We start from the raw sequence: 25000 nt of genomic DNA, 5'->3' as shown, positions 1-25000 counted from the left end.
GGGAGCCGGTGGTGCCGGCGGGAGCTCCGAGCAGTAGGTCAGGGAGAGGACGGACGTGCTGACTGGACTAGACTGGCTGAAGACTGGAGCTGCTCTATGCACTTCTGCCACATTCGTGCCCCTTGTTTTGAGTGAAGGCACTGTGTGTGTGTGTGTGTGTGTGTGTGTGTGTCAGCTACACTATCTTCAGCTGTCACTGCCTCACACACTCAACATGACCCCCCCCCCACGGCCTCTGGGTGTTTCGCTCTGTCGTCCGTTCACCCGCACGCTGGCGGCTCACTAGGACACCACTATAAGAGGAACTTGTTAAAGAGGAAGCCAAAAATAGGCCCTGTCGGCCCGCGTTACTTTTATTCCTGCGGCAGGTGTGCTGCTAAATCGGGCGTCGGCCACACATGTCCACCAGCTGAGAGGAATATTTGCAGCTCTCAGGTTCGGAGTCCAACAACTCCCTCCTCCCTCTCTATCTCTCTATCCCTCTATCGCTCTCTCTCTCACTCTCTTGCACTCCATTGTATCTCTCACTACAATCGCCTTTCCCCCACTCTTTCTTCAATGACACATATATCACGCCCCCCCTCTTACTGGTGTATGTAACTGTATGTTTATTATGTCAATGTAGGCTCCTATTAGTGTAATGTTATGTAAATGTTACGATAAACAAATCGCTGTCCCGAGGGCAAGAGACCGTCTGTAATTCTGTAGCATGAGATGTAGGTATGGCACACTTTGTGCTGAGGCCTCAGACGAACCGTTTCCGTGCCTGTTAAACTGGTTGAAGTGTCCTGTCAGTGAAGGTGTGTCAACACTCAGTACTCCATGTATGTATGTAGGGTGGTGTGTGTGTGTTTGTGTGTGTGTGTGTGTGTGTGTGTGTGTGTGTACGTACATGGGGGGGATGAGGGGCTGCTGTCGCCACATGCATCAGAAAGGAGGGGGGCCTTTCATTTCACCCCTTCACTCCTCTTTTTAATCCCTCCATCATAAGGGCTCACAGACACATGTGGCCTTACCATGTGACCCAGCACTTGTGTTCTGGTTTTAGAGAGCGAGCGAGCGGGTAAGTAGAGCGCAGGGCTACACTGGCGACCGACACAACAGGTGAAACAACACGGCCGGATCATTGCTATATAGGGAAGAAAGTGTGTGGCCGGGTCCCTAGGAGCCACAGCAGTGCCCTCCTGCATCAGCGCGCCCACTCAGACAATGCCATCCCTGAGCGCGGGCGCTCGCCCCCTCGCCCAGCATGGGCAAGACCAGCGCTCCCACTACTCAAGGTCACACACACCTTTTGTGAGGACACACTCCGTTTGGATAAATTGGTGTTTATGTGAGTTTGTGTGTGTGATGAGCTCCGGAGCACAGTGCAGATATGTAGCATAACTTGCATAAGTGCAGCTATGTAGTCTCACAGGATGAGGATTTCTTTGTATTCTTTTCCCATTCCTCCCTGTGAGCGACCCACAGTACCTCTTCAAATGATCACAACATATTACTCAAACCACGATGCACATTCATTTCCATGGCAGTACACTTGTCTTCATAGCCTCAGTCGTTTACTTCCTGAACAGATACAAGGCTAAAGAACATAACATATCCAAGCAAGCACAGAGACTGACCCAAGATCAGTAGGATCTGTGGTGTGTCTGTGATTAAGGACTTACTGGTGGTGGGCGTGTAGGAGGTGTTGCGATTAGCCACCTGGCTGACAGCGGGGGGTGGAGGTGGCATGGCGGGCGGAGTTGACCTGGGCTGGGTTTTGACATCAGCAGGTGAATCGGGCATCGTTCCAACCTTCTGTTCGGTTCTACCTGCAAAAGAGGGAGAGACGGATGGAAGGTGGGTTGAGTGAGGCTGAGGAGCATTCACACATACTCCAACATACACTGTCCCAGGCTCTGGGCTCTGTAAAGCGCCTTGAGACAATTGTATTGTTCTGGCGCTAAATAAATAAAATTGAATTGAATTGTTTAGAGCTCTTCAAAGACATGGGTTTGGTGCTGTAGAGGTGGCACTGGCAGCCATATTGTTCCATCTGCCTAAAGTGTTGTGGGCTGTATAAGCAACCATATCCTGACAGTGGACCAGGTTTACTTCTGCTGTCCTTAGTGTTTGACAGTTGGTAAACAAGTCCACGTCTACAGAAAGAGAGAGAGAGAGAGAGAGTATTCAATAAGAGAGAGGGAGAGAGAGATAGAATCATAGGGTCGTGCTGCGGTAAATATCAGTGCCTGTTGGAAACATCCAGCAACACCTGCTCTCAGGCTCAGCTGCTGCTGACGGGACTGCCCCCCCAACCCCCCCCCCCCGCTTGCACACACACAAACACACACACGCGCACAGACACACACACACACACACACACACACACACACACACCACAACACAGACACACACACACACACACACACACACACACACACACACACACACACACACACACACAGAAGCGCCCTCTTTCCAGCTCCTGACATCCTCATCAGTGCCCTCCAAACCCCCCTCTGCCCCCCATCGACACTTCACCCGCCTGTTCCATCTTGTCCAACCCCCCCCCCCCCCACCACCACCACCACCACACACACACACTTCCAAACAGACAGGGCAGCTTGACAGTCAGTGACAAGTGCAGCTGGATCTGCTGCTGTCTATCACCGGGCCCTCAGCCTTGCCTGTTGCCCCACCAGGCCACGGGCCCCCCAGCCGGGACCAAACAAGGCAAACACTTTGCCTGGAGTGGGGGTGGGGTGGGGGCTCTAGGCGGAGAGGGTCCCCATGTCCCGCCACCACCCCAGCCCAAGTTACCTATCTCTGGGAATGTGTGCTCACCCGACAGCCCCCTCCTCCACCACCACAACTACCTTCCATCGTAACCTCCAGCCTGTTCTCACCTCTGCACCACCTGTTCCTCTAAGCGCAGGACCACACCATAGCTTCAGGGGACTGTTTGACAGGTCCCATGCTCTTATTCGGATTATTTTTTATCAACGAGGACGCAAAGACAGCGGGGCCGCCTTCTCTCTGGGTGTTTTGTAATTGTTTGAGTGTTTCTGTAGTTATATGTATGGGAATATGCAGGAGTGTGTGTATGGGCTTGCTTGTTTGTTTGTGTGTTGGGTTTCTTCTCTGCAGTGTTGAACGCCTGATTCGACATGTCAACTGATCGGTGTTGAGTGTAACTTAGGAGGCTAAGGGTCACCTAGGTGATCTATGTGCAACCCAAACAAGCTCCAGCTGTGATGGTTTTAACAGACGCCCTGCATACAGTGTGTCTACACTCTCTATGTGTGTTTTATGGTTTATCTCCACTGGTGCTGTGTTTTGGTGGATTCTTGTATCTGTGTGTGTGTGTGTGTGTGTGTGTGTGTGTGTCATGTGGTGGGTGACATTCACACGTGTGTCTGTCTGACAGCACTTGTATGTATGGTCATGTATTGTGCGTCCCCCGCTGTCACCCCCGCGCTGTCTGTCGCTCAGCAGTCAGTTGTCTTGGGGGCTCACCGCTCCCTCTGCCCTTTGACCTGTCGCCCCCCGGGGAGCCAGCCACCCTGACCACGACGGCAAGAAGCCGCACGCGCATACTACGCACTCAACCAAACACGGACCCTCGTGGCGTGGCGTGGTGAGACCCGGCCATGTTTGGACAGGCTCCCAACACACACACAAACTTGCATACACGCCCCCATCCCTTGCTCCAGCAGCTCCCAGTCTGTCATTGCTGTCACCGCCACCGTCAAGTGCAAAAATAACCAAACGAACAGGGGTCACTGCCAAAGCACTAACAGGCGGATAATTGGTCAGCGACCTTAGAGGAGACAACAGCTGCGAGAGGGTGACCGGCTACAAAAGGCAGGCTTTAGGGGACCAGGGGTCCATAGTAAGAGATATGACGAACAGACAGACAGACAGACAGAGACAGAGGGGTGGGAGTCTGAACTAATCAATTTGATAGAGGTGCTCTGGGAAGCATTCAGGACAAGAGCTGAAACACCTAAGACACCATTCCACAGACTACTGGGAACGCCTTGCTTTCAGACACGGCCAGGGGACATTCCAGTTGTGAGGCACAGGATTACGGTCACGCTCAGTTTGGATAGTCACTGACCAGTAGTCATATTTCTGGCATAGTACCAATCACCAACACACATGAGTAGTGGCAATACACATAAACAGATTTATAATGTACAAGAAATGTCAATTCTGAATTGACATGTTTTGTATAGGCCCATTGATATATTGTGGTGATAGTCCAGTGTAAGGGGCTCGTGACCTCACCTGTTACCACTGGGGATTGCTTGGGTCGAGAAAACCTCTAAAAAGCAGAAGCAGCCAGAAAATCTGAACACCCAAGAGTTGGACAGCTTTCTTCAAACACACTCACACACACTCACACCGGCATGCACGCACACAGAAGAGCCCTTGAGGTTTACAAGCTGCCCAAGAACCATTAGCACCTGAGTTTTTTTGCACTTATATTGCCCCCCCCCCCCCCCTCTCCACCCAGCCTCCTCAGTCCTTCCCTGAGCCAATAAACATAGTAAGGTGTTACTGTTAATGCCCCTCACTGACAAAAATAGAGCTGCCTGCCGGCCACCGTCAGTCTAGAGAGAGAGAGAGACGGCCAAGGAGAGCTTGGCTGTGCACCCTCTCTGCCATGGCCAAATGTAGACAGGTACAGTGCTGCAACAACTAACCCACCCCCCCTGACACACACACACACACACACACACACACACACACACACACACACACACACACACACACACACACACACACACACACACACACACACTACCCCCACCACATCCCTTCTGCCTTCTCTTCTCTTCTCCTCTCCTGCCCTTCCACTCCCCTCCTCCCCATGCGTTTCAATCAGGGGAAGCAAGCAGACAGACAGGCAGGCAGGCAGGGTCCGTCCATCTGTCACCCCAGACGAGCAGTGCTTGAGCTCTGGGAACCCTCAGATGGAGCGGGAGGCAGAGGGGAAGCTCAACATGGCAGACAGACAGACAGACAGATGGATAGACAGACACACTAATACAGACACCAACTCCCTCAACATCCAAACTGTCGGAGAGAAGTCACGTTCAACTCTAACTGGAGTCTCTTGCGATCAACACATTTGGTGTGTTTAGGAACATTAAAGCATTGGGGTGGATCGTTCAGACAGGCAGTGGCCCAAGAATTGACTGATTCACTGGTGTAACATTTCATTTCAGTTCATGAATGAAGAAATTAACAGAACCACTGGCGCTCAGGTATTTTAATGTGAGATAGCAAACCTCGCTTTCTCCGTTGGCACCACATCAGTGAAACAGAAAACTCAGAAAACATTTACTACTCTTTGACACATGAAGAGACAGACAAATGAGGCACAGTAGAGAGAGAGAGAGAGAGAGAGAGAAAGAGCGAGAGAGAGGGAGAATGACCCTCCACAAGGCAACTGCTGTTCCAGCTCCCAAGGGATCCTGGAAGTGGCCCCAGCCAGACCCCCTGGAGACCCATAGAGGTGGGGAGCAGGGGAGCAGGGGAGCCGAGGAGCAGGAGCGTCCGGCCCTGCCCTGCCTGCCAGCCTCAACCGTGGGATTATGGACAGCTGTTTAATCTGACCAGCTAAAGGACAAGGCTGGTTGTGCACTCTCTTTCTTTTTCGCATTTGCTATCTCTTTGTTTCACATCACACCCCCCCCCCCCCACACACACACACACACACACTCAGACAAATAAAAAACAAACTGTTGGCTGAAGCTCAGAATATCACTATTACCACATTCAAACGTCCATAACATCTGAGCCCTCCCCCTCCCCCTGATCTGGAGCCATCTGTGCAGCCATTGTACCCATGGACGAGGAAGACATGCACTTGTGCAGAGGACACACACACACTCATATAAAACAAGAGAGAAAAAGTAGTCTGAAGCCAGCTGAGGGTCCACCAGATGACATACACCTGGCTCCAAGGAAATTCTGTCAATCAAAAGTTCAACATGTCCCTCAGCCCTCTTGCTTCTTATTCTGATTGGTCGATCAGGAAACAGGCGCCCACAAGTCTCCACAGGAAATTATGCTGTGATCGATTAGCTAAACCACTCTATCGGGGTGGCAAGCCCATTTTAATGGGCTTTATGGAGGGCCTGTGTTAAACTCTCATACCTTCTATGGTCCCTGCCTTTCACTACTTGGGAGGGGAAACTCACACTCACTATCTCAGGTTGGTGAACCCAGCACAAGACAATACCCGTATTTGTTCTTTTCTTTTGCTGTGAAGAAGGGATGTGAAAAGCAGCCACTCTGCCACATGCGCACACTCTGGGGTTGTAATTCTGCTGCTATTTTGAGCCCTCTTTTATAGATGGGAGACATGTGCTTTCACTAAACGCACAAGAAAACCATCACGTAATCACAAGCCTTAAAAAAAAAAGAAAAACATGCTGGGTTTGGTGCTTGATGGTTGCTTGTTGTTTTTCATCTTTCACTGTGCAGAATGGGAGTGCCTGTGTGTAAACAAGTCCCTCAGATAGAGGGAGAGTGTGTGTGTGTGTGTGTGTGTGTGTGTGTGTGTGTGTGTGTGTGTGTGTGTGTGTGTGTGTGAGAGAGAGAGAGAGAGAGAGAGAGAGAGAAAGACAGAGAATATTTGAAGCCAGTTGGTTGTCGTACAGCTACTTGTAACACACACAGACACAATGAGCTTCCTCTAGAGATTCAGTCTTTCCCTATGTTACATGCTTCCCATGACATTTTTTGTGTGTCTACTCTTTCACCCCCCCCCTTCAATCCTCCCATCTCTCTCTCTCTCTCTCTCTCTCTCTCGCTCCATAATTCCCCCTGTCTCCTGGAATGCTGTTGTTTTTAATTTCTCCCAGCTGCTCTGGCTCGCTGCCCGACCGCCTGCCTTCCTACATCTGCTCCCCATCAGGGCCGCTGAAGGAGTCCACACAAACACACACACAGGCCTCACATCAAAACACCAGGATTACCCAGACCCCATCGGCCTCTAACTCTCCCTCTGCCCCTGAGTCTGCCTGCCCCTTGCTCCTGCCTCCATCAACCCACTCAGACCCCTGGACCCCTCTGTCCAGTCCCCGTCCACCACCGTCTCCACCGGCAGTATCTGGCTGTGAACCAAGGCTCACGCTCTCGGGCAGTGAGGCCCCAGCCTGCGGGAGAAGCCTTGTACAGGGCGCAAATCACGTGGGCCTTTAGTAATAATGTGATACTCACACAAAGCAATAACAAAAAATAAAGCAATGTTTGCATTAAAATGATGGCCTCACATAAATACTTTAAAGCTGGGTGATCCTCACAGAATGATTTCAGCTGCGTCACAGCATTGATTTATGTGCTGTTATTGTAAAAAAAAAAATTGCCTGTTATTTGAATTGAAGAGCCTCTCAGCTTTGGTCTGTAGGTCTTCAGTTACAGCATGTTGTAACTCTGCTGAAAGCTGCTCTTTGCTAAATAGATCCATGTAAATGTAAACCCTGAGCTCAGGGGATCCCCTGCCCTGCTCCCTGCTGTGTCCCTTCCCAGTCCAACACTGAGGGTCCAGTATCCTCTCCCAACACACACACACACACACACACACACACACACACACACACACACACACACACACACACACACACACACACACACACACACACACACACACACACACACACACACACACACATCTGGATGGTGTTAAAATGTACAAGCACCGTATGCACGTGCCCTCCACCCACGATACTGATACACACAACACTCGTTCTGTCTCCCCATATAAGAGATTGAAAGAACAGACGGTTGATAGAACTTGTTTGTTTATGATCATTTCTGTTATTCTTTGCACAGCATGCTTCCCGTAATGATTAATGGCTGCTTATGTTTCATGAAGTAGGTCATATCATATAGTAGGTCATAGATAATTCAGATAAAGATTGGGGGTGTTAAGACAATATGTGTTTCACAGGAGTAAGAAGATATATATTTATCTAACTTGGGGTTTGTTATAGACTATTTTCTTACTCTCTAAGCTGTGGAAAGATGGGGGTGTCCCACCCAACAAAAACCAGGGGGAGTTTAACTGACCAGTAAGACCCACTGTGTGAAAGCAGACCTTCCCCTCCCTCTCCCTCTCCCAGAAATGTACTGACCACTCTGTTTAAAGTCAGTACTTGTAGTGGTAAGCTGCACCACTCTGTCCTGCTTTTTCTCTATGTCCCTTTCTTCCTCTCTCTTGTTGATGTCTCTCAGACTCAGAGTAACTGCTTTCAGCTGAACAAACATGCTCTGCAAAATAAACATCCATCTCTGGAAATCTTTCGAAAAATATCGGACCAAGCGATTATGTTTGTAGGCATTTATCCGTGTGTATCTTAGTAATTGTATGATAGATCCTGTGTGAGAAATCCTATGAGAAACAACATTTGTATGCAAATGAATGACATATGAGTACGGGTGTGTGAGATTGTGATGGAATACATGCTGTACCATCGCCCAGATCATAATCCAGATCATTAGAGTCAAAGGATGGTCAGAATTCAGGAGGAAAGCCATCAGTCCACAGTCGCAAGGATTTCACAACAAGACATAAGCAAACATACATCAAATACTTCAAGCAGTATAGCTGAATGACTAAATCTTGGCAACGTGTCTAGACGGTGTCTAGACTGTGCAGAAAAAATGTCCCTCCAAAGCATCTCCCATTGGGTCAGCCCTAGGGTACTGTACTCCTATATCTGAGCCCCAGGGAGAGCGGGGTGCTGTGTCTGCTCCTTCTAGCTCGGCTAACAGCCCTTAAATATGACTCTCTCTGCAGGGCATTCCGCGGCGCGTCTCCTCTGCCTTTTGCGCTCACTCATTTTTAGTGGCCGCACCGAGGAACTGAGACGCCTCTCGTGGCCTCCGCTACACGTCGCGCCGTGCCGCTCCTCTCCTCCCTGTTCTCGCTCCCAGGCAGGCTGGCCTCTGACTCATGCAGAGGGGGTCATTCGGGGAGTCGTTCAGAGGAGTCATTCTCGGAGCCAATTGCGGATGGAGGGTCTGAAGAAAATCTTGTAGTGAGGACACAGCTTTCCCCAGAGTAGCACTCCCACCCAGATGCAAGCGCACACACACACGCACACACACACACACACACACACACACACGCACACACACACACACACACACACACACACACACACACACACACACACACACACACATACGCAGTCTCAGTCTCTGTGGTGAACTTGTCCCATCGTGCTGACTGCCTGTGATGACTGTTATTGATATAATTGTATTGAAGTCGTAGCGGGTCCATCTGTTCTCTGTGGGGAAGGACAGGCCGAAACGGCAGTGAAGTAGTTACATTCTGTTTTTTTCCCTCCTCCTCTTCTCCTCCTTCCTCCAGCAATGTATCGTTACTCCGAAGCGGGAGGGAAAAAAACTTCCTTTTCAGATTTCTTCCCAGTGGCTTCCAAATAAAATCCAGATGTTTAACTGAGCTGGTTCTTACCTCCTCTTCCTTTCCTCCCCACTCTCTCTTTTTTTACTCCTTTTCTCTCTCTCTCTCTTTTTCTATTGCACTCCCCAGCCGCTCACTCTGAGCCATTCCTAAATAAAGGAAAGTATTTGTGACACTCGGCCGCGGCGCTCCGTGCCAAGAACAACTCCCCGGCCTGAGCCCATCTGGAGTGTGTTAGAGCTGCACCGGGCACTGGCAGTGGCCGAGACACACAGACGAGTGCGGCCACTCCGGGGGAACTCTCTCTCTCTCTCTCTCTCTCTCTCTCCCTCCTTCTCTCCATCTACATCTCTCTCTGTCTGTCTTTCTTTCTCGGTGTCTCTGTTTCACTCTCTGCATATTTCTGGCTTAGCAGTGATCTGTTGTTGCCTAACATCTTGGGCGAAGCACAGCGTTCGCTTGTTTGCACACTCTGCAGGGGGTGTCACCGCGGCGATGCCTCTGACACACAGTGCTGAGTCCAGCGCTCAGGATCCCCTCCACACCCATGTACCCAGTGGCATGGTTGTTTTGTTTCGGTGTTGTGGTTTTGTTTGGGTTGCCCCCCCCCCCCCCCTCTCTCGTGGATGTGCCTTCCCTCCCGTGGTAATGCCAGTCTTGACGTACTGTACTGAGCAATCAGCAGGGGAGACTGTGCTCACAGTGCATGGCGTGGAAGAGAGGGAGACAAGAGAGGGAGAAAGAGAGAGAGAGAGAGAGAAATGGAGGGGGAGGGAGAGAGGCTGACTGTTTGGAGCCTCCCTGTGAAGGGAGCTTGCACCTGAACATCAATAACTGTCATCTACGCCACCTGGGGACCACAAACGCTGTGGGCACACAGCCGTCACTGGCACATCTGCCAACGAGCGGAGCAGGAGGGAGGGAGGGAGGGAGAGAGAGAGAGAGAAAGAGAGAGAGAGAGCGAGAGAGAGAAGTGCAAAGAAGACCGTTGGAAAGAATTGCGAGGGTAACACTTAGAAACAGTGAACAAGAAGGGGGATGCAGAGAAAGAGAAGCAACAGTCACAGCTAGACCGAGTAGTTGGTGAGGGTGAGTGTGCGTGAGGGAGAGAGAGAGAGAGAGCGTGTCTGTCTGAAAGAAAGGGTGACTTCTTTGGCCTAGTTCCCCCACATTACTCTCCTCTCTGTGCTCTGACAAGAGGAGGCAGTCTTTCCATCCTGCCAGCTGAGAGCTTTGCCTGGGGGTGCAACAAAACATAATTTGAACCAGGGTAGAAAAAGAAAGGCAGAAGAAAAAAGTTCAAATGAAAGTCTCCTTTCTTTTCCCTTTTTTGGAGTTCTGGACGAAAATATTCAGAACTTGTCATGATATCATGTATTTTCCCTCCTCCTTTCCCCTTGCTGGGGCTTCGGCACATGCTTTTCATCACTATTATACAATATCAACATGTAATGTGACATTCAAATAACACATATCTAAATTTAACAGGATAATGACTGTAATTAAATGGAACTGTTCTCGCCTTTTGCGTATAAATCACAGTAATGGGCTCCCAGTCCCCTCCCAACGCCCATCTCACCTCAATTGTAGGGGAAGAACAGAGAGCCAAAAATTACCCTCCATCGAAATCTGTTTACTCTGCCTGCTTACACAAACAAGCTCCCCAATCAAAACACCTGCAGCTTCACCTAGCACCAATTAGCTCATCAAGCTTTTAATTACTCTGTTAATTGCATACAGGCAGCATGAAGGGCGGCTAGGGAATAATGCGTGGGGGCTCTCCCGAGGAACTGCCTTGACGATCCCTGACAAACAAGAGAGGCGCTCCTGCCAATAACAACACCGTTCGAGCGGGTGGAAGAGAAAAACAAACCAGCAGCACGACCTCGCCCGGGCTTGTGCGCGCGGAGCGGAGCGGACGCCGACCATCTGCCACTGTAGTGCCCACATTGACCTCACTTCCTGTTTCTGCGAGCGAATGATGCATGAAACAGATTGGGGACGTGAAGTTGTATGTGGTGTCTGGACTAAGAGGTGACACTAACCCGAGCCTAATCCACCCACAGGCGAACGTGATGTCTTCCCGAATCAGTGCTGAATTCCAGAAATGACATGTGAGGGAGATGAGGAGTAGCCTACTGGGCACTGGGAAAATAAGTGTTTTCATCAGGCTTTCTATTTATTATACAAGTTTAGTAGGAGTGATACTGTCAGGTTGTTCCTCACACTAAATCTGTAGTTCTCTCCTCGTAAGCCCTGCCAAACTTCATCCCTCACCTCTCTCTTTCTCTGTCTGTCTGTCTGTCTCTCTTCTTCCATCCATCTTTTCCTCTGTGTGTGTGCGGAAGCTGCTTGAATGTTTGGCTGAGGAGGCGTATCCAGGAAACAGTGTCAGGGCCTGACTTCCTGTTTGACAGGTGTGCGTTGTGGGGTCTGACAGCTGTTATCTCTGAGCCATGCTCTCTCTCTTTCTCTCTCTTTTCCTCTCTTTCTCTCTCTCTCTCTCTCTTTCTGGCCGTGACCAGCTGCAGCCTCTGCTCCACTCTTGTTTGCTCTGCTGCTTGCGTCATGACTGTTCATTGATTTATGGAGCACAAAAGACTGAAACCTGCCTTCCCTACACGGACACACACACACACACACACACACACACACACACACACACACACACACACACAATAAATGACCATGTCTGTGCATCTGTTCACTGAGAGACTGTTATGATTTGGGGTCTAAGGACATCCTCCTTAGCCTGTATTTGGTAAGTCCTTGTAAGTATAGTATATGTGAAAAACAGGCCATAGTTATTTTCCCAGTAAGTCTCCAATACACACACACACACACACACACACACACACACACACACACACACATACCATTTTAACTCTTCACTTCCATTTCCTTCCTTAAGCTGATTTAGCTGATTACTCCCCCATACAGATTTCCTGTCACCAGCATGCAACCAAAGCGGACCAACCCTTTAATTTGTGTCTATAGATCCATAGGTACCCTCAGAATGTGCTCAAGGCTCTTTTTAATCATGTCACTATTATATTCCCCACAGTAAATGACTCTATTTGTGATGCAGAGCGGGTTTGTGCTTCCCCCCTGAGTGGTGCTCCCCCCTTCTTTACACCACCACTTCTCATCCCCCTGCAGTGGTTTCTTATCAGTGCTAAAACTAGCACCTGAAGCTAAAAATACATATAATGGCATACTCCCGGAGGGACTCCAGCAATGGACAGCTGGAAGCCATGTCTCCAAAAAGTCCTCCCATTCACCCCCCCCCCCCCACACACACACACACACTCCCATTCCTCAAAATGGCCCTGTCATTGTAATTGCATTTAATAACAGACTAGTTAAAATGAGCCAGTGGCTAAGACCACTGGTTGAAAGTACTGAGTGACTATAGAATACTCAGCTACCTCTCTCTCTCTCTCTCTCTCTCTCTCTCTCTCGGTCTCTTCCATCTCTCTGCTTTGCTCTTTCTCTCCCCCTTTGTCTCCCTGCTCTGGTATGGCTTTATTCCCTGTCTTGTCTCTCCATCTCTCTGTCTGTCCTCATATGTCTTTGTTTAACTCCAGTCTGTTTGGCTCTCACTGGCCCCCATAAATGTCTCCTCTACTTTTTCTCTCCCCGGTTTTATTCCCCCTCGGCTCCGCGCTCCTGTGTCACTGACCTATCAAACACACTCCGCAACATCAACACACCCACCTTGATGTCCCTCCATGTGCTATTTAAGCGCTATCAGACACAGAGTCTAGCAGGAAGGAATGCCGCTTCTTTTCCAGTACAGATGACAGACCGTCCTGAAGGCAATCTTTTTTATACCCGTGTTTCTGGAACATTCTGACTTCAATCAAAAGGTCCTCTGCGCTAGTCCGTCCTCCTTAATCCATTTCATGTGGAAACTAGACAGTGTCTTTCACGATGGCTGAATTTAGGAAGAATAACTTATCTTGGTGCATGCATATGTGCATGTTTTTGTGTAGGTGTGTGTGTGTGTGTGTGTGTGTGTGTGTCCACACTTTCTTGCGTGCAGGCATGAGTTATAGATTAAGGTCTGTATAAGTGACTAGAAGGAGATGCAGCAGCATGGTTCTGAAACCCATTTCATGAAATGACAGAGCAGCCTCGCCATGCAGCCTCTGTTTCCAGGAGATAACGGCTTTTTTGGGGGAATTTTTTGCAAAATGCTCCACGTTGGATAGTCCTCACCAAGCCAACACTCTCGGCTCTCCTCGCCTTCCTCTCCCCCTGCCCAATCCCCTGTCTTTGTTAGGAACACACACACACATATACACACACACACAAATCCTCTAACACCCTTTTAAGTCATTGTGAGAGGGACTGAGTGTGAATGCTTAATAACCACAATTCTATCTGGAGTCAGCGTTTCCCAGTGTGTCTGATAACCAGCTAGCTGAGGGCCAGTAGAAAAAGAGAGAGAGAGAGAGAGAGAGAGAGAGAGAGAGAAAGAGAGGAAGAGCTCATTACATCAGAGTGAGGCCTAGCGATATGAACTTCCTAACTGGTTTGATTAAAAAAAGCCAGCACCAGCAGGGATTATTCCAGCTGTTTCCTGTGTCTCAGCCTCTCATCCAGATTTCCTCTAAGAAGTTATCTCCCATTCTTGTTATTTTTTTAAGAACCTGCTTCGATTTCACATGCTAGTCTAGTCAGAGTCCTTGGCTAGATCCAAAATGCTTCATCAAAAAGGCTTAAGATCTGTTCTCAGTTATACCACCACTGATTGTAATATCGTGTTTTGGCATTAAACTCGCCTGTGTGCTTCAAATGAATTCCTAATGTGAAACCAGATCAATTTTTACTTGCTGAGATTCTTGCCAAGGTAAAATACTGTTGCTTTGCTTTTCGTAAATATCACATCGCACATCTCTGTCCTTGATATGGTCTACTGGCAGATCAGCGCAGACAGCTATTTTCATCCCAAAGACCACTCTCCTCTCATAGAGATGTGCTTACTCTGAAGACTCATTGACAAGCGCCCAGCCATTTCATTTGGTCCAGCAGTGCTGGTTTTGCAGTACACTTTGTGGGTGCACTTTTGGATATGGCGTTCTCTACGGCTGCTGTGTGTATGAGTCTAAAGTTGCATGTGTTGTGCTATGGACGCCTGGGTCTGTATGTGTGTGTGTGTGTGTGTGTGTGTGTGAGAGAGCCTGAGAGTGTGCGTGCGGTTTTCTGCGCTCAGGCGAACTCATGGCTCCCACACTGCGGTGTCAGTGTGTTTCTCATTACTCCAGATGTTTGGAAGCTGGCCGCGGCTCCAGCCCTCTCTGACATTCTCATTCTCCCCTGAGAGGCGGGCCATGTCACAGTAATGTCAAACACATGTGGAGCAGCCAGAGGAGGAGAGGCAGAGAGAGAGAGAGAGAGAGAGAGAGAGAGAGAGAGAGAGAGAGAGAGAGGCTTAAGAGGGACGCTAACCAACCCCAACTCCTTTCGCCACTACTCACACACACACACACACACACACACACACACACACACACACACACACACACACACACACACACACACACACACACACACACATGCACACACACCACACACTCACACACATGCACACACACCACACACTCACTGGCTAAGTAAACAAGGATTAAAACCATGGCAATGTAAATGTCCGACTGTCTGCCAGCCTGGTAACTCCTGAGCTCCATGATTCTGTATGGGTTTCCACTTCACACCAGCAGGCTTTGTATGTAACTATATGTATTTTAACACATAATTGTACGGAAGTACATGCAAAATTACAGTCTCAGCCCTTATATACTTGTATGTGTATATATATATATATATATATATATCCATGAAGCTATTAATTACTGGGCCTTCTATTTCACCACTGCAGGCCAGAATTTTACCTGTCAATCAACCATCATGGGCGAGTCAGTACATGTGTAAAAGCTATAGGGTGCAGACAACCCCTCTCTTATAGTCTGCTCTCCTGTGTCAGTCTACTATGCTCTCTCTCTCTCTCTTTTGCTCTCTCACTCTCTCTCTCTCTCTCCCTCACTCACGCACACACACACACACACACACACACACACACACAGGCACACACATAAAGAGCTCTTTTTACATTTCTGTATAGTTATGGATTTTTCAGACACTGATACACTTTTCAGCGGAACATTTGCTTGCTCTCTGATAAACACGAGGGAAAAAACACAGGGCCCTTCACGTCTTGTTTTCCTACTTTGGATATAAATAAATAACCAAAAAAAGCATCATTTTCGCTGCCTGAGATTCATTTCTTCACCCCGGGAACTTAACTGGCAGTTGAGTGCTCTCTTTGGTGGCTAATGTTCAAATAATTGGAATGGAGGAGACCCCTGTAGCTCGTCTTAAGACACTGAGAAATAAATAAAAACAGCCGGAAACTTCTAAGCACTGGCAGGCATGCTGTCTCTGGGCTCTTTTAGCACAATCACTCTGCAGGGTAGTGTGTGTGCATAAGCATGTGTGTGTGTGTGTGTGTGTGTGTACTGGGGGTAGGGCAGCGCTTGTGTAATTGCACAATGGCATTAGTGCATTAGGAATTAGGTTCACTGGGTAATCTGGCCGGCTGTCTGCAGGTTGGGATTCCGGGACAGTGAAATATTCTCATGTAAGTCCACTGTTGGAGATACAGCCAGCTTTATGGATGCTATCAACTCCCTGAACCTTACTGTATCTTTGCCACGACCTCTTTGCAACAACATACCAGACCTTTTCAGTCACCAAATAGGTCAGAACCACACTTACTGTAATTATTACTGTACTGTATTATTACTAAAACATTTTTGTCTACAATATTCTATTTTTGTGACAGTGTCCGATCACAAGCAGTTTAGCTGAATATAAAAACACTTAAAGTATTCTTATGTACTTGGCAACAAGGGCTGGTGCAAGTACTACATGCCCTAAGTCTGCCTTCAGATTTTCTCACACAGGTGAAATTGCTCTTATCACCATGTTGAGACATCACTATGCAATGGCATGAGTTGCAATGGCAACTGCCTTGCACGGGCCTGTTCCTCTTCCTCAAAAATTAGGTAGAAGAGTGAGTTCATCTAGGCCATCTTTACTCATGCTGCACTTCCACAGAAGGTAAAAGACAGCTTGGCCTGCATGAGCTTCCAGGTGCCTGTGTGTTCTGCCGACCACCTGACCTCTCTCTCTCTCTCTCTCCACCTCCCTCCCCCCATCCTCTCCTCTCTATGCACCCTGCCGGCTGGCTGCCTGTGCCCGTCTCCCGCCCACTGCCATCTGCTCTCCTCGTTAATTACGAGACGGCCAGCTTCACCTGCGCCGCCCGCACTCAAATTACGATAATTACCTCGCGCACACGCCACATCACCTGTGCTGCCGCAGTCACTGAGCAAAACCGGACACACACACACGTACACACCTTACCCCTTGCACTTTACACTCTTACCGCGTGATACCCTATGCGCATATCAGTTAGACTGACAGTCACCGGTGTCCGCGCTAGCGTGTGACTCATCTCTCCCACCTTGAAGAACATCTGTTACAATACTTATAGCCTGGCGCCGCGAAACCAGCGCTATGATGAACTTTTCAGGTTCTAAATAACAAGACCAGTGTCTCTCCGGTGCACACTCTCTCTCTCTGTGGACTTATTACTTAGTTTGGTGTTTCATAACACGGAGACACATGCTTGTTATGTTGTGCTCTGCGGCGATGCCCCTGAGAATGCCACTGTAACTTTGTATGGCACTCTTCCGAAGATTGGTCAACAACCGACACTGTTGAAGCAATTGTAATAACTAAATCCACCAGCATTACTCGCCACTGGTATTGACTTTAAACATTTACACGTACTCCACACATGGCCCTATCATATAGCCGTTTTGTGTTTTTAATCCATTTGCTCCGCCATTCCCTTTTACCATAACATAACGTGGCCTACAGTGGTGTCTGGCTGGCAGTCAGTAGTAGTCTAAGTGCAGGCAGAGGCCAATGGAGTCATTTCATTACTACAAATTAACATCACTATATTGGCTTGTGGCTTCTGGCACGACCTCTGCCTACAGAGAAAGTAGTTTTTTCCCACAGCTTTAACAAGGAAGCGAGACATCTACACAAGTCTGGTTACAGAGACATGAAGACAGATTCTATAAACACTCCAATGAGGTAATGAATGGCCTTCTTTTGAAAGAGGCACTTAATGATGAAGTGTGGGGACATCTGCCCTCGGAGCTGCGCGAATGTGAGTGTGTGTTTTGCAGTAATGTGCGATAATGCAAGGCGGCTCACTGCCGCGGTTTCACCTTTTAAACCTCCACATGCATTGTGGGCACCACTATCAGCCTCTCAATAATTCAACGGCATTTTAAAACCGAGGTCTATTAAGAAAAGCAAATCTCTGCCCAAGTCTCCTCCGCACTGAAAACGATCCTGCTGTCTTCATGGTGCGGAGGTCTTCAGTGCTTTGAGGAAAGTACTGTCATCATGACCTCCGTGAACTACACATTACTCCTGGAAAGAACATTGAAGGAGCGGGAGGAGACATCCGCTGATTGCAGATGCCTGTCACTTTCATGCGGGCTGTTATACATATATATACATGTCTTTTGTGCAAGTGTTTTTAGACAATGTCATGTCATGTCCCTGTAGACTCCGATCTCTTATATAGCCAACACAATAATTTTTTAATTAATTCTTGGATTAGATTAGATTTTCTAATACATTGTTGGTGATATGCTTTTTGGCTTTATTAAAATGGCCTATGAGTCATTATGGCCATAGTTTGCTTGAGGTTTCTAGATGTGTGGTTGTAACCATAAGAAAACTATGCTAAACCTGGAGGTGAGAGAACATGACCATTCTGCATCCTACCTTGCTTTTCATCCTCGACCACTGGCACTTGTGTCACCTTTTGGTTTGTAATCCCATTTTAAAAATGTCAGCATTGATTAATACTTGATTTAGTAATTGATATAATAAAATATATTAAACAATGTTGACCGCACCTCTCTAGATAGTATTGAAAGTTTATGTGTAAACCACTGTACTATTTGAACCACATATGGCAAGATGCTGGCTGATAGGTACTAAAAAGGCCCAGAAAATTCAGCTCAGGCTACCTGCACACACATCTGTAGCATGCTGACCGTTTTGTAAAGGTTTTGAGAAATACGTAAAGGAATGTTTTTTTTAAGGAAAATAAGTGTTATTGGGACTATTCGAAGACAATTCGACTATTCACATACATCATCGAGGCACCAAAATATGTCACATCTTAAGTGTAAATCATTTTATTGGACTTCAAAATAACGCATTTGGGCATTGAAGAGTGTTGTTGTTCTGTTACAAATCTCTGTTGTTTGTAAATATCTTGTAAAGAGGACAGTATATTGATGGATCTGACAGAAGAGAGTCTCGGACGGCCAAACAATCCTTTTTTAAATACTGTGAGCTATTGTTCGGTTCATTAGTGTCCAGTAACCTACTATCGCTTACTTTCTTTAAAAGAGGCTGGAAGACAGTGGTTCGAATTCATTTACAATTTGCTTAAATAGGAAAAGACTGTTGACATGCTCTTAAAATGTTTTGTTGCTTAATGACCTCGTGAATTAAGACACACTAGTGTTTACACCCTATTTGTGTACCAGGGAAGTCATTTAAAGGTCATTACTGTACCATTTTAATTAGGTGTTATTCACACCCGTGTAGATTGAATTGTTATCACGACAATATAAAACTAAAGAATCCATTCCTAGACAACTTTCTGTTCCTGAGTAGGACTATAAATCTTTCACACCGGCAGCTTTACCTCCGGAAACATCACCGATACAGTGAACCTGATACATACCCTAATGTCAAGACATTAAGTCATGCATAAAATTATATATTAATCAAAATATTCCACTTACCAGTAGCCTACTTTGTGTAGATCGAGTTCAAACTGAGGTAATTGCTGAGAAGGTAATCCACACAATAATACGATGCAGCGATTATTACGCCCCAATCCGCATCATATGGAAGAACAAAAAAATAAAGCCTTTAAATGACTAAAAATCATTTAAGGTCTTATTTGTATTCTTTGAAAAAATATTTTTGAGGAAATGATCGTTGATATTTTCTCACAGTCCAATAATTATGCTTAACTCCTTTGGATTTAAAGCGCTGATGACTTTTCAGTTCGGAAATTCTGAGGTAATTTGCTTCTCACTTAAAAATCGAAAAAGTTTTCAAAGCTTAAAACTCACTGACTCTTCTGTATAGCAAGTCTTTGGTTTACGGTTTCTATTTCAATAATCAAGACCAATATTTATTTTCCAAATAAAGAAACAACACGCGTCTCTTTCAGTCATTCACGAGGTTCGTGTTCGAGAGACGCAAGAAAGCCAGAAGGATATTGTTTCGTTTGGGAAATACCAAATTAAACAAATGTGGAATAAGTGCCACAAATGTTATTCTTACTTCATCACACAAAAAGAGACTCTTTATAATTCCTGTATTGATGACCGCTGTACTTCAAACAAGGTACAGAGATGATAATTTTGGCAAGGATCCTTCTGTTCTGAATTGAGCTGCACTTCAAAGCCAATGTTCGGAAAGAATTGCCTCCAATGAGAAAAATGAGTTACAGTACATCCACAGAAGTCCTCTTGTAGATAATGTCTATAAAGCTGAATGATTCGCACAATGTTGTCCGGTAAAATTTAGCATGCCACGGAAATATCTTCTGCCGACCAATACTCCCACTGTCCTGGCATCAGGGACCACTCATTCCCGAGGAACAATTGCAGCGGGTGTTCTGGAAGAAGCAGTCAACAAATAGCGTTCAACATATTTGTGAACTGACGTCCCTTTGCCTGCCTTTGTTTGCTCTCATTTCGCGTTTTGGTTAATTTTGCCGTTGTCGATGGTTTAAAGCTTGTGGGTCTGGAGCGTTGTCTAATGGTGCTCTGCTCTATCCCCTCTGTAGCCTTCTGTCTGCGTTTAAAACACCATCTGGAGTGGGGATGTGTTCTCTGACGCTCCTAACCTCTCTCTCTCTCCCTCCCTCCCTCCCTCTCTCTCTCTCTCTATGACAGCTCTCAAACCCACGAGTTGACAGCCTCCCTGGCTGCTCGATTGTACTGCAGTAGCTTTCGCTCCTTTTTTCAGGGATACAACCTTTCTTGTACTTAATGTACACACAACACACACTAGCGCGCCCGCAAATGTATACACATTAAACAGTGGAATTATTTCTAAATAACGCCCAATTGTTATTGACACATTGCAAATTACCTAAACGCAAGCATGTTTGAAATAGTTTTAAAAGAGTTTTTTGATTCACAGGTATATTTCCATTTTTGGAAAATAATACAGCCAGTTGCTTTGTCCAGAATGCAGGACATTTAAAGTGTTTTCTGCAACGTATGGATTTTGAATAATTATTTCAGAAAAATTGCTTGCCTCTGGGAGCCGCTGTTTCCCCGCCTCATCGGACACCGATTGTTTGTTGTCTGTAGTCATCCAGTAAACATTACACGGCCGCAATTAGTCAATTCAAAGCTAGCTTCTTGCAAACACATGCGGAGGTCAGAGGATTTGCACTTGGTAAGATACAGCCAAGAGCCATTGGTGATATATACCATCGTATGTTTTACGCGTATAAGTCGGCATTTGCCTAGAAACATGGATTACTTTTAACCTCCACTGACTATTGCCTGCTTATACAATTTCACAGAAGGAAGTTGCTTACAAAAAATGTGAATTTTTTTTAGTATCAGTACTGGCTGTTGAAATGTATACCTTCGAGTGCTGTATGCTGGTGTAGTTAAACCACTAAACCTGTCATCTGTCATGTACTCCCAGCACCAAAGCGGTGACAAACACAGTGATGAATAGTCGTGGAGATCACTTGGGTCTCAGAAAAGGGCTCATTCCATTTTCTGTTTGGTATGAATATGGATAGGAAGTGGCATTTCCATGCCCAATTTCAGGACCATTTGAATATGAATATGGGGTGACTTCCTGTCTAGGCGACACAAAACACTTCCCAACCCGGGGCACTGGCTGAAAATGTACTGTAAATACAGCTGTGTCTCAACATGGGTGCCTTTCTTTCTCTCAGCCTTCTTCACCCTGCTTTCTTCAGTGTTCGTCCTTTTCATTTTGACTGTTTAACCACTCCTGCACCTGCCATGCGTGTTTTTTTTTGTCACTCCGTGTGAATGAGATTGAGGTGAGTGTTATACATTAGTTGCAGAGCAGGTTTGATTGCTGAGAACTTCACACCTGTCCCCTCTTTCCCCTGCTGGCGACGGGGAGAGGGGAAGGCCCAAGAAACGTTTATGTCAACCACGCTTGACGGTTTTAGAAAAAGCTCCAGGGAAAAGTACACAGACACAGCTGCCCTGCAGCACGTCCAGTCCCACCATTTAATAGGGGTCCTTGTTTGATGCGCTGTTTTTGGAGGTACCAGAGAGAGCATACAGACTTTCTGTGGGAAGCCACCTTTTGTTTAATCATGAAAACCACTGCTGTGTGTATGTACCAGGAGGGGGGATTTGGTTATGCACGAATGAATAATGGTCAGTTTAGTTGTTTGCCAAACTGCCCCAGTAAACATTTAGGTGTGCACCTGCAGCTGGTCATTTCTGTCTGAAATACTACCTTAAGATATGTATGAGAGAAAAATACCACGTGAGAGAGAAAAATACAGAGCGAGCCAGAGTGAGAGAGAGAGAGAGAGAGCGAGAGAGAGTGAGAGAGCGAGCGAGTGTGTGTGTTTGTGCTTGTGAATGTGTGTGAGTTCCTCTATGCAGGTGAGCTATCCAGGATAGGCCAGTGGTTAAGGATATACTATACTGTTCTAACCTTCACAGACAGTAGAAGCAGAGTCACTCTCTCTCCGGCAGGAGCAATTTGTATGAACAAGTACTTATGCAGGTGTCAGTCTAAGCATTTTAGGCTCTAAGGGAATAAGTATATCACATTTCAGAGACCCAGATTTAGAGCCTGCAGAACAGGCGGTCTTAAAGTGTTGGCTCCTAGTTATCTTCTAAGCGTGCCACCATAAGCCATATTGAGTCTGCCTGGAGGAGCCGGCGATAACCTGGTGCCGAGTTTGCTCAGGGGATAGCGAGCAGGGCTGGACCTGAGAGAGCTCAGGACTAAGAGCTCAGCCTGACCCCTCTCAAGCCAGCCAGGTTAAGAAGCTAAGATACGGCAAGAGTTTTTTTTTAGGAGGGTGGAGGGTGAGGATGTTAGTGCGACGATGTTTTAGTTTACAATGTGCCGCCACGTTTGAGCAACCTTCAGCACCCCCTGCAGAGTCACATAAACACCTCTAATACACACGCATCTCTCCCTCTCACACACACACGCACACAGACACACACAAACACACAGACACAGGCACACTTGCACACACACACAGGCACACCTTCTCGCACAACTAGCCCATCAGAGCCCTATCTGAGGAGCCACGCAGCTTGCTGGGATTTTTGTTGTCAGGGAGATGGATTGCCGAGCGGCCGGGGGCTTGATGGAGTGTTTATGGCCCTCTCTCCTGCTGGGGAATTATTGCCCTGCCTGTCCTGCCTGCCGGTTCCTCCACGGACCACACAGACTGTTTGTGTGTGTGTGTGTGTGTGTGTGTGTGTGTGTGTGTGTGTGTGTGTGTGTGTGTGTGTGTGTGTGTGTGTGTGTGTGTGTGTGTGTGTGTGTGAGAAAGAGAGTGTATGTGTGCGTGTGAGTATGTGCATGAGAGCAAGTGTGTTTGAGTGCGTCTGTGTGCGAGTGTGTGTGTGTTTGTGTTTGATGCCTCAGCATTTAGAGTCAACTGAAATTATTCACCGTTCACAATCATGATTCATATGTTTGTTGTGAGCTGTGATGGCGTGCCAGGCAGCAGCTTGAATTAAAGGTGTGGTGTGGAGATGCCAGCCGGTGGGGTCATTGGCTACCGCCTGAACGGATTCCTGTCACCATGGCGGCCATGTGATTGGCAGCTCTTTATTGTAGCAGGGCAATGTTACCTGACAGCTTGTCAGTGTCCTCCCAGAACAGCTACTCTTTGCCTAATTTTTGGACATTTGTTGGTGTGCCCTCCCCCTTACGAGACAGCACCCCTGGGCTCAGCGAGCGCCATTCAAATAATAGTCAAGGTGGAGGGGGGTTGGGGGGGTTGCATAGAGTGTGGTGTGTGGAGGCTGGCGCAATCTTCAAAATGACTTCTCTTCTCTTTCATGCCTACACCACTGCTCACATCCTGACCTTCACCCAGTGACACTAATGAGGCCTGCTGCTGCCACGGCTCCCTCTCTCTCTTTCTCTCTCACTCTCTCTCGTTCTGTCGGTCTCTTTTCTTTTCTGTTTCTTTGTCTCCATCTGATAGCCGGAATGGAGTGGTGTGTGTGTGTGTGTGTGTGTGTGAGAGAGAGAGAGAGAGAGAGAGAGATGGGTAGATTTGATTAGGGTTTCATTGTGTTGGCATGGAAATTACACTCTCTCCTCTCTCCTGTGCAGGCACGAGAGAGCGAGAAAGTGTGTGTGAGGCCCAGAGCCCTTCTTCCTCTCTGCTCACACATTGTAAATCCTTTTCCTATAGCCTCAGTCACAGGCCAGCGTGTTGAAAAGAGATAAGGGCCTGGCTGCCCGAGAGGAGCGCAGTCCCATTGTCCCGCCGCTGTGGATCCACCATTTACCGCCGGCTGCCATTCAGTTGCCTCTAAAGGCTGCAATGTAAATTACAGTTATTGGGGGGGGGGGGGGGGAGTGGTTAGGTAGTCCAGTCAAAGAGAAGGAGTCTATCTAATGAGAGAGGATGAGGGTGAGCTTGGCTGGCGTGTGCCTAGACAGAGGAGGTGATCACCTTCCCCAATGCTGACCTTTCTGGAGTGTGACGCTTCATTTTCCATCATCTTCTGGATAAACAGATATTGTCTGTGTGGCTGACGCAACAGACCCAACAGACCTGTTGTGTTTTTCAACACTAAATTTCTCAAATTTATCAACTGTTTAGATTACAGAATTTCTATCAAGAATATTTAGAAACATGTAATTCAATAATACCTCAATGGATTATTGTCTTCTTTACATTATTCTGATGTACTGTAATGTGACATTATAGTATACATCTAAAGATGGGGAAATTGCTTTTTTGTCACCCAGTGTTCAAGGCTTTATGTTTCTGACAGCCTCAACAGCTCTCCTTTGTTGCCTTTTTACGTATTTCCTTCCATGTCACAGGAGAGAGAGAGAAAGACAGACAGACAGACAGACAGACAGACAGACAGACAGACAGACAGACAGACAGAGAGAGAGACAGACAGACAGACAGACAGAGAGAGAGAGAGAGAGAGAGAGAGAGAGAGAAGGCCTGCCTGAGTGCAAAGGAGGTAAATGCACTTCTGATCATCAGGTGATGTGTATAATTGCATACTCAATGACAACAAAATGAAGCCTCCACTGTCACTTGCCTGGAGTGCACTCTCACTCTCGCCATTGTTTACGCACAGCAGGGAGAAACTCATCTTCCCTCAACACTCATTTTTAATCTGAACGTTACGGTGAAGCTATTTTAACAGCGAA

The 25000-nt window shown here is 47.2% G+C and overlaps 1 protein-coding gene across 4 annotated transcripts in view; it reads right to left on the bottom strand.

The window, feature by feature from the left end:
- The window catches only part of cbfa2t3 (CBFA2/RUNX1 partner transcriptional co-repressor 3), a 50544-nt gene that overhangs the window by 20862 nt on the left and 4682 nt on the right, over positions 1–25000 (bottom strand). For 3 of the 4 annotated variants that reach the window (XM_031569280.2, XM_031569282.2, XM_031569281.2), the window contains exon 2: positions 1668–1814. In XM_031569280.2, coding sequence (XP_031425140.1) covers positions 1668–1814 — 147 coding nt within the window. Of the gene's footprint in view, positions 1–1667; positions 1815–19341; positions 22163–25000 lie in introns of those variants that run through there. The other variant, XM_031569283.1, reaches the window with a different exon arrangement.

This window comes from Clupea harengus, chromosome 6 (genome assembly GCF_900700415.2).
Source record: "Clupea harengus chromosome 6, Ch_v2.0.2, whole genome shotgun sequence".
Taxonomy (NCBI): Eukaryota; Metazoa; Chordata; class Actinopteri; order Clupeiformes; family Clupeidae; genus Clupea; species Clupea harengus.
The sequence above is the reverse complement of the archived record's forward strand: the minus strand, read 5'-3'. Positions and strand labels throughout refer to the sequence as shown.